General features: G+C 39.3%; 1 protein-coding gene across 31 annotated transcripts in view; it reads left to right on the top strand.

The window, feature by feature from the left end:
- The window catches only part of LOC109399478 (transient receptor potential cation channel trpm), a 537415-nt gene that overhangs the window by 380596 nt on the left and 144422 nt on the right, over positions 1-12397 (top strand). For all 31 annotated transcript variants that reach the window (XM_062852478.1, XM_062852475.1, XM_062852470.1 and 28 more), the window contains one exon: positions 5018-5100. In XM_062852478.1, coding sequence (XP_062708462.1) covers positions 5018-5100 — 83 coding nt within the window. The remainder of the gene's footprint in view (positions 1-5017; positions 5101-12397) is intronic.

Raw genomic sequence — 12397 nt, 5'->3', positions numbered from 1 at the left:
AACTGTGACCGGAATTCGGCTATAGGCCATATATTTGTTTACTTGTGGGGAAATAAAAATGGACTCCATGGTCGTCCACATTCCCTTTAAACACTAAAGAACGAAAGCTTGTGAAACACTTTACGTTCGTACCTTAGACCAAGCCCACTCGTGGGCTTAACACTACACACGCAACAGCACGTCGTTAACGATTTTTAATTTCGTTATCCACCCATTTTCGCACCGGTCGTTCGTTTCCATGGGAGTAAAATAATGATCGGTCGCCTTTGCGCACCGGTGGTCTCTATGCTATCCGTACCATCGGTTTTTTGCACTTCTGTAAATCATTGCAATATTTTGTGTATTTCTATGGTGTAATTACAAATCTTATTCAGTATAATAATCTGTGCTCATATTTTGAAAGAAGGGGTTTTGGATAAGACTGAAAACAGCTAGTAAAAATTGAACTCAAATAAATAATTCCCTTGGAGATTTGTACCAGTTTTTGTGCGTTTAAAGATATTATTTTCTCAATAATGTATGATTGCCATGTTGCCTTTCTCGCAAGAAATTTATCTGAATTTGAGATTTTGAGCATCTTTTTAATTATTAGGTTTATTGAATAATTACATCCCTTGCATTTCCAACACATTTATAACGTAGTTGTCTCCTTTACAACTTCGCGTATGTCAAGATTTTTGAATCTTGGTCATAGTAGAAGCTGTCTTCTAACAGTCTACGATAAGTTTGCGCAACCTTTTTTCATTAACGTGTATTTTAACTTCAGCTTATTCTATACTCAGTCACAACCTTTTAGTTACAAAGCATCAATCGGAAATCTTAATATATATATTAGTATGGGACACGCTTGTATGAAAAAATAAATCCTCGCTCCAGTCGACTTTTTGGATTCCATTTAGGTCCCTTATGAACCGTGCAAAATTTCAGAGCGATCGGTAAAACTATAATTTAGCGCAAGCGGTTCAAAGTTTGCATAGGATTTACTACGGGAAAAGTTGCATTTTCAAACAAAAAATCCCAGAGGTCGCCCTTTGTCTTCATAATTCAAATCGATCAATGCTTCGTGTAGAAAAATCATTTATGAAACTTTCCTTCGAAGACCGCAAAACGATTGGATGCTTGTGGAAAAAGTTATTGTTTTAATACCGATTAGTGATCCAACGAACGGCTTTTTGCTTTATTTTATCAGCAGCACTGCTACTGCCGTTGCTGCATCGGGTGGTGGGAGGCATCACCACCCCCAGAACCAGCAGCAGCCAAGGCAGTAGCTACAGTGCTGCTAACAAAACAAAACAAAAAGCCGTTCGTTGGATCACTAATCGGTATTAAATCAATAACTTTTTCCACAAGCATCCAATCGTTTTGCGGTCTTCGAAGGAAAGTTTCATAAATGATTTTTCTACACGAAGCATTGATCGATTTGAATTAAGGAGATAAGGAGCGACCTCTGGGATTTTTTATCTGAAAGTGTAACTTTTCCCATAGTGAATCCTATGAAAACTTTGAACCGCTTGCGCTAAATTATAGTTGCACCCATTGCGCTGAAATTTTGCACAGTTCATATGGGATCTAAATGGAATCAATGAAGTCGACTGGAGCGAGAATTTGATATTAGTCCCATACTAATATATATATATTGCGATCCTTTGGATGCTGGTATATGACTATTTTTTTGGAAGCAGATTCTATGCGCTTGAAGTAGACTGCGTATTTGTCAAAGCACATAATGAGCCCACTCTCCTTGTTGGCACTTCATACAACAATTGATGTATTTTAACATCCAACACCTTGCTTTTTCTATAACGAGGAACCTACAATATGGCAGTCCTGCACACCGCCTATTTTAATTGATGAAACTTGGCAGCTCGACTACATTTTTTTAGATTATTATCGGTATGATTAAAGTTTGTTTTTACAAAAAAATACTGAAGTGTTTCTATGATATCTGAATTGAGTTAGGTAAAAAAAATTTTTCGTCGCAAAGCGCTTTATACTGGAACACCCCCCCCCCTCTCGTGGCTACGCCAGTGTCTCACCGGAATCTGCGACGGATGACGATAATTTTGGAACTTGTCGGAAAGAACTTCGTGAGTTATTTATTTGGACATTTTTCTAAATGTGCGAAACCAAACTTTACTTGCTGCGTAGCAACCCCGGCTCAAACATGTACGTGTTAAAATAGCAAAAATCACTGAATCACTATACATTTCTTCAAATATTAGTTTCAAAACGGTCGGCCGAATCAAAAACTAAAGGTGGGATTATGAACAAACGTAACTATTTTTATAAGAAAATCAATACATTTTCGTCATGCATGATCCTAAAATTGCCGAAGAAGGGAAAACTTTATTCATAACATACTTAAGCAAAGCTTGTCAATTTAAACCTATTATTTTTCTGCGTTTGTATTGTCACTCTATCACAATTGTATGTCAGACAATTTGTTGTGTTATTTGTGTAACGATCTATGATATTGTTTGGTTGAAAATTTCAAAGCAAGTAAAAACAAAAATTTTAAATATTTGATGCAAACTAAAATAAATTCCTACCTATACAAAACAAGAAAATCATTCTCTAGAAACTATAAACCTGGCAACAAATCCATACTCATGTTCTTTCGTCTCCTCTTTACGCTACCCAGAGAGCTAAACGCGAGAGAGCGCACGAGCCTACGGATAGAGACCGTACTTTGCGTGTCTCTATATTCTAAGCCCTGCTACGAACCGTACGTAAACTTTTCGCTTTCGAGCCCTACTTAGCAGCGACCGGTGCGGTTCGCTTCTTTGTTCGGGGCTCTACTTAACGTTAAAACGCTTGATTGAGCCCATGAGTGGGCTTGGTCTTAGAAAGCAGTAGGATTGCGTCTCCTTTGCTTGAAACATCTAACCACATACGAAAGCGCACTGTTTTGATGTCATCGTATCCCGTACCCACAGGTATGTGAAGCTTTATATGTACTTAGCAAACCCAACTTGTTCCTGTTGCGGCCGATTGGATGTACGATTCAAGAAGCACTAGATATTTCCCGACGATGCAATCGTTTCCTGCAGATGGATGTTGAACAAGAGTGATGACGTTGTAATGTTTGGAACTTAGTGCCGCATCGTATCTAGCACTCTCGTCTGCGTCGGTTGTACCTAGTAGTAGGTTAGATTTCGTTCCCTTTGCAGCTGAAGGAAGAAAGAAAATGGAATTTGTGGTTCGGTATGTTGATCTGTCGTCAGTCAAGAGTTTTGGAACAAGAAGTGGGAAGAATCTGAATGTTGCACAATGCATCACGTGGTGGTGTGAATGTGCAGCATTGCTTGTATTATTCGTAGGTATTTGTATTGTAGAAACATGACATGGTTAGAGTAACGAAATAAAAATATGAAATATGTATTCAACATAGAAGGAAGGGGATTGAATACTTTATCAACGTCACTTCATCAACATTAATCAGTTCTTCTGCAGTTTATTATTCTGGATTTTGTAAATCCGTTTCAAATGAAAACTGATCACCGTATTTCCAAGGCACTCGAAAATTGAGTTTCATTTTCGTAGAAAACTGGAAAACCACCAACAGTGAAAATCCTTAACTTATCAACAGGAGCGAGATGAAAATTTTCACCTTTCTCTCTCCCTTCTCACCCGCCAGCCCACTGCCCATTTTCCATCCCCACCAACCGCACCTATCGGAACTAATCTCGTTTTTGCTTTTCTGTCAAACTCCTACTGGTGGTGGTGGTGGCTCTTGGAAGATCACATTCAAAACCGCAGGAAAAACCCAAATTCAGCATTCAGCTCAGCTGTGCTTAAATATTATCGCAATTTACCGCACATTGCTTGATTCTTGATTGCCAGTTGAGGCAGGTACCTAGACTACTTGGAGTTGGAGCAAAAAACTTAAGATTGTGCTCTTGCTATGAATGGCTGGTGGGGCTACTTGTAGTGCTCTTTGAAGGATAAATAAATCGCCATCATCAGAACGACGGAGAAAAGTGTGCAGAAAACTGCTAACTGCCGTTCGTTCGATGGCTTGGAATCATCTAGTTGAAAATTTTCCATAAATGAGTCGAATAAGATTGTCTTTGCGAAAGAAAATAGGAGGGAGGATGATTAAGATGTGGGGCTGATCGTGAATTCAGTCCCTCAGGCAACACTTAGCACCCCTTATTGTTTCGATTGTATTGCTGGTACTATGTTGCTTTACATATATAACAAAAAAAAAAAGACTTAAAAGGTACACCTATTAATAGACTAATTTTCATAAATATGGCAACAACACACTGAAACTCTTGAAAAACTTCAAATATTTCTACTTAATGAGATGATTTTAGGAAAGTAAAAAAAAAGTGCAAGAACACAAAACTTTTAAAGCTTCAAATTAGTTCAAAGCTTCAGAAGTGCGTATTTAAAAAAGAAACTTAAACAGTATGGGCTTACACCTTTTGTGATTCTTATTATTTATCATTCCTTTACACTACTTGCATGCGCATAAATCTATCATTTCACGTTTGCATGTCTGCATGTATGTATCCAATTCAAAATTTCCAATCTCTCAGCTCGTACCCAACCGAATCTGGCCGCAAACGATAAATCAATCCGAAATTATTCCAACCATCTTTTCACTCACCAAGCGTATGAATGGAACGTGGGTGTTATCATCCTTCTTCCATTCTCAGAATGAAAACCCCCGTGCTTTCCAAAGCGAGATATAATCTCACCAGAAGAAGCCAAAAGATTGTCAGCAGCGCGTGCATGGGGAAACTGCATCGATCGCACAATTGCATCGCTCGCTGATGTGCTTCTGGCAATGCCCCCCTCCACGTGGTGCTCATCGACATGTGCTATCGCAAATTGAGCACGTACATCTTTGATTTATTCAATTATTATCGAACTACATTACACACATACAGAGTATCGCTTTCGCGCTAAATTGTAACCGATTTCCATTGCTGCTACATGTAACCACCGGTAGATCGTTGATTCTAATCTGGTCCCTTTCGAATGCTCTTTCTCTCCCATTCTCTTGCAGCGCACCGCACGAAGTTGGATCGAGGCGAATTTCCAGAAGCGTGAATGCATTAAATTCATCCCTAGCTTGAAGAATGAAGAAATGTAAGTACACTCTTATACACAGTGAATCAAAATTCAACCATCGCGCAACAATAACGACAATGTCGCAACCTGAATTTGTTACGACATTCTACCCAATGCGACATAGGTTTGTCCCAACTTGAACAGAATAGGACAAAGATCGTTCATCACTAGTTTAGAGATTTCGAAGCCTTGCACTGTTATTTTCGAGCGGTAATTTCGAGTCGGTAAACACTGCAACACTGCTGAAGATGTATCATCAAAAAGTTTTGATTTTGTATTAGTAATAATTGATTATTTACGAGTTGAAAAGTACCCAACAAATTCAGCTTCCGTTTTGTCTGCAACAAAAAATTTCGAGATCATGTCATTATCTGTTACCAGTTGGGATAAAGAGTAATTGCCGCGTCTTCTTTGTTGCTTGTTTTGTGCCTCTTTTGTCTGACAATTCTCTTCACTGCTTATACATGTATGGTGCTATATGCTTCTGTTCTTGTACCACTCGTTTGTGTGCTAAATCGTTACGAGCACACTTTTTTGCTTGCGATTATGTTTTGCCAGGTTTCCGAATCAGAGAGCTTTTGTTTTCCGTGTAGGTACATAGTCTCTTTTGGCTCGACAAGAAGTCTATCCAATGTAAGTAAACTGGGTCTCTGGAATATATGGAAATAAAAAAAAAATACAACTACAGCCCAGAAGAGTACATGAAACCCCCTAAAAACCCTTGAAACGCCCCTGAGGCTCACTTTACACACACCTGAAAGCCCCTTGGGACTCCCGTGAAACTACCTAGAACTCCCTGGGGCACCCAATTTCTAAGCACTCTTGAAACCCCTTGAAACTTCCTTGGAACCCTCTGAAACGCTTCTAAGACTCCTGGAACCTCTTGAGACCCGCTAAAGTTTCCTGGAACGTCTCTGAAACACCCAGAACCCTTTTGAAACACCCTGAAACTCCCCTTCGACCCTCTTGAGCGCTCCTGCGATCCCTGAACCCCATTAAACCCCTGGTACTTTCCGAAACCCTCAGGGACTCCTGAAACACTGATAGTTTTGGTTTGTTGAAACCCTGAAACCCCACATAGTCCCCTTATATCCCTAGAGACTATTCCCGATCAGCCTAGATAGCCGTGTAGTGTCGGTAGCAGCTCCTTCAACTGGCTAAGAATAACACTACGGACCGTCTGTTCCGGTGGTAAGAGTCCACGAACAGGTGACCCCTAATTCATGGTGTCAAGCGGCTTAATGCGTACCGTGCCTAGGAATGAATGGTTAGGGGGGTCTAATAAAAACCTAGCCGTTAACGGTGCCTATGGAGTACCAGGGCACCCTCCACAGTATTTTTGCTCTTACTGTGTTAAACGGAGCAATGACGCAGTGGACCTTATTTGTCTCCGGGATAATCGGCTACTTTTCTTAAGTCTCAATTCCGAGGCTTAACAAAAGTGGGTAAATGTATATTTTCATGAATGGAATCAAGTTTGTACAGGTAAACCTTCATCACGCAAAAGGTGCTTCTGCTGTGTTGAGTCGAAGGTTTAAAAAATAAGGACTGGAACTGGTGTTTATTCAAGAGCCATTGTCCAATAAACGAAAGATTCTTGGTGTTCTGACACAAAATAGTAAACTATTTTATGATGAGCAACATGATGTCCAGAAACGTTTCATAAGGTATGCTCTACGGAATCTCCCATGGAACGACCCGGTTCAACTGCCTCCCTACGAGCAACGATGTGCACTAATAAGTCTACAACCGCTAGCAAGTCGTCGAATTATGCTGCAAAGACTATTAATTTTTGATGTCATCAAGGGCAATATCGACTGCACCTCCCTTCTCGAGAACGTAAGACTAAACGCGCCTACTCGTCAGCTCCGAAATCGGCAACTGTTGTGGATTCCTGGCCACCGCACTAACTATGGACTGTTTAACCCGTTGGATTTTTGTTGTAGATTGTTTAATCAAGTGTGTGACGTTTTCGATTTTAATATAAGTAAACTAGTTTTTAAGAATAGGATTAATTTTTTTTAAAACAGTCTGTGTGACAATTTTTGTCAGAGATGTAGTAGCAAATAAATAAAAATAAATAAAAGATTCTCCCAGAACTGCTGTCCTAGTACGTAAAACGTCAAAATGTTATCCTATTACAGAGTTTATCAGAAGGGACATTGTTGCGGTCATGGTAGAGGTACCAACCACTAGGGGTAAAACTGAGATCGCTGTGGCTTCAGCTTACTTTCCTGGTGATGTTCCTGAGGTACCTCCTCCTGAGATCGCATCATTTGTTCCATTCTGTAAAGAAAACAACAAATCGTTCATCATTGGCTGTGACGCCAATGCGCATCACACGGTTTGGAGTAGTACGGATATTAACAGTCGAGGTGAATCACTATTAGAGTATCTGTCTTCGAACAATATAGACATTTGCAATAATGGTGATAAACCTACTTTCTTAAATGCAATCAGAGATCTTGGATCTAACACTGTGCAATGCTGCAATCTTTGACAAGATCACAAACTGGCACGTGTCAGATGAGATTTCTCTTTCTGATCATAAACACATAATCTTCAATTGGAGCGGTGGAGATTATACAATCGTCTTCTACTAGAGACGTGCCATGGTGGAACTTTAAACTGGATCGCCTAAGAAAATTTTCTCTGATGATGATTAACCTGGACTTGTTAGGGGAATATCTGTAAATAAAAAGAAAATCGCGTTCAGTACTGTTCCTTTGAATTCCACTAAGAATTTGCATCCTTTGACAGATACGTATTTCGACCTCAACTGTAAGGTCGTCTTCAGTGTCTTGTACTTGACTCGACTCGAGTCAAGTACAAGACACTGAAGACGACCTTACAGTTGAGGTCGAAATACGTATCTGTCAAAGGATGCAAATTCTTAGTGGAATTCAAAGGAACAGTACTTAACGCGAAAATTTTCTCGTAAAATGTTCAATAGAGCGAAACAAACGGGAGATTGGACTGAGTACAACAACGAAATACGAAAATCTAAAAGAAAATCTTGGGTGCTGACATGTGAAAACATAAACAGTACTCCTGTAGACTACAAAAAACGCTTGCAAAAGATCATGCAAATGAATTGGGAAATCTGAAGCGTGACGATGGAGCTTTTACCAAAACTAATAGTGAAACTTTGGATTTAATGATGGAAACCCATTTTCCTGGTTCGGTTTTAAGTGTGGATTCCAATGATACTATATCTCTGGAAGGTGAAGGATGTCCTAGTATAAACTCAACGGAGTCAAATAGTACAGTAAACACCGCCTTAGATTTAGCTGATGAAATCTTCACGAAGGCCAGAGTGGAAAATGCGATAAGATCTTTTCAGCCTTTTAAATCTGCAGGAGTTGATGGGATATTTCCAGCACTGATTCATAACGGAGAAGCGGTGTTGGTTCCATCACTAATTGAGATGTTCAAGGCTAGTTTAAGATTGAATAACATTCCATCAAAATGGAGACTTGTTAAAGTTATCTTTATACCGAAAAAGGGGAAACGAGACAAAACGCATCCGAAAGCATATAGACCAATTAGTCTTTCTTCAGTTTCGTTGAAGACTATGGAAAAGGTTTTGAAGCATTTTATCAATTCTTCTTACATAAAAGAGCACCCCCTGTCTGACTTCCAGTTTGCTTATCAATCTGGTAAGTCAACGGTTACGGCACTTCACTCGCTAGTAACAAAGGTGGAAAAAACGTTTTCAGCAAAAGAAATAGCGCTATGCGCCTTTTAAGATATAGAAGGAGCATTTGATAATGCCTCCTATTCATCTATGAAGCGTGCCATGGAGAATAAAAACTTCGACCAATGTATCATACATTGGATTCATACTGTGCTTGTAAAAAGAGAAATCACCTCTGAGCTGGGAAGTTCTTCTATAACAGTAAGGGCAACAAAGGGTTGCCCTCAAGGAGGAGTCCTCTCACCACTAATGTGGTCCTTAGTTGTAGACGATTTTCTAAGAAGCTTGAAGGAAAGAGGTTTCGAAGTTGTGGGCTTTGCAGACGATATAGTCATAATAGTGAGAGGAAAGTATGACGAAACTGTTTCGGAAAGAATGCAAAGGGTTCTAAACTATACACATTCATGGTGTATTAAGGAGGGCCTTAGCATCAACCCGTCAAAAGTCGTAATTGTCCACTAGGAGAAGGAAGATCAACCTAAGGGGCTGTCCATAAACCACGTGGTCATTTTTTTGGGACTTTACAACCCCCCACCCCCCCCCTCCCCCGCGTGGTCATTTGTCCATACAATTTTTTTTAATTGTCCATACAAAATGGTCATTGGCCGAAACCCCCCCCCCCCCATGACCACGTGGTTTATGGACAGCCCCATTAAAAGCTTTTCGGCTTGAAGGGATACAAATTCATCCTAGTGATCGAGTCAAATACACTGATAAAATACTTTCGTAAAAGCTCAACGAATATGCTTCGTAAAACAAGTTTTCGTAAATTGAAAGCAATTTGCGTAAAATGTACGGTCCATTCGTACCACCACGATGAAACAGTACAAAAGGAGTTGTATCATGTACGAAATCACGAATCCGACAGACGCTAAGCTTGCTCATTCGTAGATTTTAGCTCCCGCTTTGTAGAATGAAACAAAATAAACAAATGTCAAACGTTTTTTACTAACCATGCGTAAAAATAAAATTTCGCTTCGTAGAATGCAACAAAGCTTTGCAGTCATCACTGATGTTTGAGTGGAGCGCAGAGACAACAAAGCAACCTGTTTTCATGTGCATATGACGGAGTGTGTGCGAGAAGAGGAAAGGAAGCATGCTCTCAGTTGGAAGTAAAAGTTATTTATAAATTGAATCAGAGTAGAAAGCGTTCTGGTTGTTTCCGAACGGTTTCAACAAGCGCCTACAGATGGATGCCTAGCACTGGTAGGTATCAATCAGAAGATGCGTGTTCGGAGCCTGTGAAAACCAAGCTGATATACACGTGCTATTTTTTTTTTAACATGATTTACACTCCCGTTCAAAAGTTTGGGGTCACCCCCTCAAAAACATGTCATTTTTTTAGGCCCATATCTCCGCCAATTTGCGTCCGATTTCAAAACCCTAGGTTTCATTCAAAAGATAATAAGTCAAAGAAACTTTGAACATGATTTAAAAGAAACTTTTCCAAAAAATTTTGTATGTAAACTTAACCCAAAATTGCCAAATTTTCTAAAAAATGAATATAAACTTACGGCAGTGTCGCTGGAAATTGGGTCGACCAAATTTTAAGATGAGAGCGGTAATATGGCCCATTTTCTATTAGCTTTCAACTGCTTTTTACAGAACTTAGCTAAAAAATCTAGAAAAAAAGTTATTAAGTAGATTGATCATTGATGTCATCGACCAAAAGTTTGGGGTCACCCCTCAATATGATGTATCGGCCAAAAGTTTGGGGTCACTTTCGTAAAACATGGAAAAGTGATTTGGTGATATCTTCGTCATCTATAGTTCAATTTTAATTATTTTTGGCTCATTTCAAAGATAATTAACTATATTTACGTTTGATGTCTTCAACTTAACGTATTTAACGATTTTTGTATATAAAAATGTTATGTAAAGTTAGCACATTTTACCACGCTTCAAAAAATGAGGCAACTTTACGTTAAGTTTTAGTATGTAAATTTCAACAAATATATGTGGTTCAATGTCTATGCAGTAAATATCATTCATTTTGTTTCAAATAAGCCAAGAAGAATTAAAATTGAATGAAAGATGACAAAGATATCAACAAATCACTTTTCCATGTTTTACGATAGTGACCCCAAACTTTTGGCCGATACATCATATTGAGGGGTGACCCCAAACTTTTGGTCGATGACATCAAGGATTAATTTACTTAATAACTTTTTTTTCTAGACTTTTTAGCTAAGTTCTGTAAAAAGCAGTTGAAAGCTAATAGAAAATGGGTCATATTACCGCTCTCATCTTAAAATTTGGTCGACCCAATTTCCAGCGACACTGCCGTAAGTTTATATTCATTTTTTAGAAAATTTGGCAACTTTGGGTTAAGTTTACATACAAATTTTTTTGAAAAAGTTTCTGTTAAATCATGTTCAAAGTTTCTTTGACTTATTATCTTTTGAATGAAACCTAGGGTTTTGAAATCGGACGCAAATTGGCGGAGATATGGGCCTAAAAAAATGACATGTTTTTGAGGGGTTGACCCCAAACTTTTGAACGGGAGTGTATGTCGGTCCGACAAAAAAAGAGACAGAAAAAATCCCTGTTATAGTGTCGGAGTGATATTTTTACGAAACAAACTCAGGCACACTACGAATCTTTTCGTTGCAGAAAACAACGAATGGCATTCGTAAACCAGACGAGCAATTTCGTACAATGCAACAAAATATTTTTTCAGTGTACTTAGGTTTGATACTAGATGCTAAACTGAACTGGAATGCTCAATTTGAGTCCGTGATCGGTAAGGCTACAAGTGCGTTTTGGTTATGCTCCAAAACTATTGGCAGAAAGTGGGGCTTGAAACCAAAAATGATAATGTGGATTTATACTGCCATAATCCGCCCAAAAGTGACGTATGCTTCGTTTGTTTGGTGGCCAAAAACAAAAGAGGCTACCACGCAATCAAAGCTTGCAAAAATTCAACGTCTTGCGTCCATTGCTGTTACAGGAGCGATGCGCAGCACTCCATCAAAAGCTTTAGATGCGATTCTCAATCTGCTACCTTTGCACGAGTACGTTCAATTAGAAGCAGAAAAGGAATTGCTGCGACTTAAACGAATTGAAAAGTTTATGCCAGGTGATCTTGTAGGTCACCTGAGCATTTCACAATACTTCCAAAATAGGCCGGTAATGAAAATGATTAAAGACTGGATGAAACCTGTGCAGATTGGGAAGTCGGAGGTTCCACTGTTCGTCAAGGATCAATCAAATTCTATACAGATGGCTCAAAAGTTGGAATAAAAACGGGAGCAGGAATCTACGGCCCTGGAATACAAACATCAGTGGCGATGGGACACTATCCAACGGTGTTTCAAGCAGAGATTCTTGCTATTTTGAAATGCGCAAATGTCTGCCTTGAGAGAAAACACTGATATGCAAATATTTGTATTTTCTCAGATAGTCAAGCTGCACTTAAAGCATTGTGCGCTTACAAATGTACTTCAAAGCTTGTCTATGAATGCATTCTTTCACTGCGCAGGCTGTGCCAAGGAAACTCAGTAAACTTATACTGGATTCCAGGTCACTGCGGCATTGAAGGGAATGAAATGGCAGACGAGGGCCCATATAGCCGAGGCGGTAAACGCACGGGTATTCAGCATGACCATGCTGAGGGAG

The sequence above is a fragment of the Aedes albopictus genome, chromosome 2, assembly GCF_035046485.1.
Source record: "Aedes albopictus strain Foshan chromosome 2, AalbF5, whole genome shotgun sequence".
NCBI lineage: Eukaryota > Metazoa > Arthropoda > Insecta > Diptera > Culicidae > Aedes > Aedes albopictus.
This window is presented reverse-complemented; position numbering and strand designations above follow the sequence as displayed.